General features: G+C 36.6%; 1 protein-coding gene across 3 annotated transcripts in view; it reads right to left on the reverse strand.

Annotated features, from left to right (window-relative positions):
• The window catches only part of LOC106875051 (photoreceptor-specific nuclear receptor), a 268,961-nt gene that overhangs the window by 58,636 nt on the left and 207,607 nt on the right, over nucleotides 1-2,718 (reverse strand). For 2 of the 3 annotated variants that reach the window (XM_014923014.2, XM_052977422.1), the window contains exon 4: nucleotides 113-328. In XM_014923014.2, coding sequence (XP_014778500.1) covers nucleotides 113-328 — 216 coding nt within the window. The remainder of the gene's footprint in view (nucleotides 1-112; nucleotides 329-2,718) is intronic. The other variant, XM_014923015.2, reaches the window with a different exon arrangement.

Consider the following 2,718-nt stretch of genomic DNA (forward strand, 5'->3'; position numbering starts at 1 on the left):
ATATATATATATATATATACTAGGAAAGAGAGGGGAAAGAGAAAGAAACAGAGAAGGGAGAGAGGGAAAGAGAGATAGAGAAAGAATGAGAGAAGTAAAATTTTGTACTGACCTCCATCATCCGGTTCCAGCTTGGCGCATGTCTCTGCGGACATTAGGCTTGCCATAAATCGGTGGTTAGCTCCCGGACTAAAAGCTGGATGAGTCGCTGAAACTGTTGCGCTGTTTGCTGTTAAGGCGTGATCGATCTCCGATTCAATTTGATCGTGTCGAACTTGAGCCGTGTTTCGTGGCTGACGCTCATTTTGGACGGCTGAGTATAGAAAAACTAGTAAAAATTAGTCATTTGGTTAAAAATTATTAAGTTTTTCATATCACAAATGCTTCATGGATACAAAGCTAGAAATTATAAAGAGAGGGTTATACTTAGTTATATTGTATATACTTAATTATATCGTGAAAGGGAGATTTGAAATCGGCAATATTTGAGCAAAGAACGTAAAGCGCTGGAGGAAATAACGCCAGACATTTTTATCCGACTGTATAACTTCCATGAAACTTCTAAAAATGTCAGTGGTATAAGTGTAGATCAAATTCATTATAGAAAAGAATCAGTATTTACATCATACCCGCCGAATAAACACTTATGCCTATTTTTACCTATCACTATTATGGCCTTAAATTTGTTAGCAGGCGTCTAGTCCAATGAAACAACCACTTTGTATTATTCGCATTTAGTAAACGCTCTTTGAAAGATAAAGTCTAGGATATATACTCAGGACATAAAGGGGTGTAAAAAATTGCTGCTATGCATACATTCCTGTTTGCTACCGTTTCGGATAGTCCTCTGCCCTCCAAACTCAACAAATATTATACATAAACTAGAAATGTCAGTTATAGGAGTGGCTGTGTGGTAAGTAGCTTGCTTACCAACCACATGGTTCCGGGTTCAGTCCCGTTGCGTGGCACCTTGGGCAAGTGTCTTCTACTATAACCTCAGCCCGACCAAAGCCTTGTGAGTGGATTTAGTAGACGGAAGCTGAAAGAAGCCCGTCGTATATATATATATATATATATATATATATATATATATATATATATGTGTGTGTGTGTGTGTGTGTGTGTGTGTGTATATATGTTTGCGCGTCTGTGTTTGTCCCCCCAACATCGCTTGACAACTGATGCTGGTGTGTTTACGTCCCCGTAACTTAGCGGTTCAGCAAAAGAGACCGATAGAATAAGTACTAGGCTTCCAAAGAATAAGTCCTGGGGTCGATTTACTCGACTAAAGCCGGTGCTCCATCATGGCCACAGTCAAATGACTGAAACAAGTAAAAGAGTATATAATGAAAATATTAGAGGTTAATAAAATCAATCTGTATTTTTAGTATTTACTAAACGCGTTTGAGGTCTTCGAATCAGGATACTAAAGCACTAAGCTTGACATTGTAAATAACGTAAACAGGTGTTGCTTGTTTTCATGAAAATGAAAATGAATGAACCTATTCAATAAACTTTGCTTGCTTTCCAAGACTGGCGAAATTGGTACGGGCAATGATTAATCTCAACATGTATGTACACCTATGTTCGTTGGGATAATTTTGAAAACTGCCTGTTGTGCGGTCCTATTAATTGCAGCACATTGAACTTCGCTAATGTCACCCAGGACCAAACGCGATTTCTTAAGCCTGTTACTCTCGATTATTTCGTTTAATGTAAGTCTTTACAAAATAACTTGGGAAAGAACAAGGTTGACATTTCTAAGGAAAGCACTTTGATCAAATAGATTGACATTCCCTTGTATTTTCGCTGTAATTTATTTTTTCCTTGCTACAGGTGTGACAGAAAATAGTCAAACTTAGCACTTAAGAGAACACATGGAATTACACCTCGTCTATATCAGACTGAGTAAGAAGTAAGCAACGTTTTAAAACATGAAATTCATCACAATATATATTTCAACAATGCGGAAATTCTATTCATCAAAGTAGGTACCATTACAATCAACACATTTTTACCAACGAGTTACAAGATTGTTTATTCCGGTAACATAAAAATCTGGAGTTCTGGAGCTGATGGACTCTTTGAACACACTTTCAGCATCGGTTTGGCTTTTGAACTCCTTTCGCAGGAAACCATCAAGGTGCTTGAAAAAGTGGTAGTCTGTTGGAGAAAGGTCTGGAGAATAATCTGGGTGGGGAAGAACTTTTAGCCGAGGTCCCTCAACTTCTGGCGCGTCATTAGGGAAACGTGTAGTCGGGCATTGTCATGAAGAATCAGTAACCCTCATCTGTTGGCCAGTCTGGGACGGAGGAATAGTAGTTTTTCGTTCATTTTTTAATTTCATGGCAATATGTCTCTGCAGTAATAAGTTATAGTAGATAATTCCAGCAGTACATCACCAAACAGTCACCATAACCTTTTTCTTTACGTGTTTATATTATTATTATTATTATTATTATTATTATTATTATTATTATTATTATTATTATTATTATCATTATTATCATCATCATCATCATTATTTATTCTTAATAGAATTGAAGAATAAAATCACGTTAATGATTATATCAAGTAGTCAGCATGAAAAAAGAAACTTTGTAGGTAATTTATGGCTTGGCGATAACTATTAATTTCCAGTACCGCTGCCGTAGTCTCCTTTAGAGAGACTTAGAAATATTAATAACTCTATTTCTGAAAACCAGTGGATAGATTCCA

Source organism: Octopus bimaculoides, chromosome 2 (assembly GCF_001194135.2).
Source record: "Octopus bimaculoides isolate UCB-OBI-ISO-001 chromosome 2, ASM119413v2, whole genome shotgun sequence".
NCBI classification, from domain to species: Eukaryota; Metazoa; Mollusca; class Cephalopoda; order Octopoda; family Octopodidae; genus Octopus; species Octopus bimaculoides.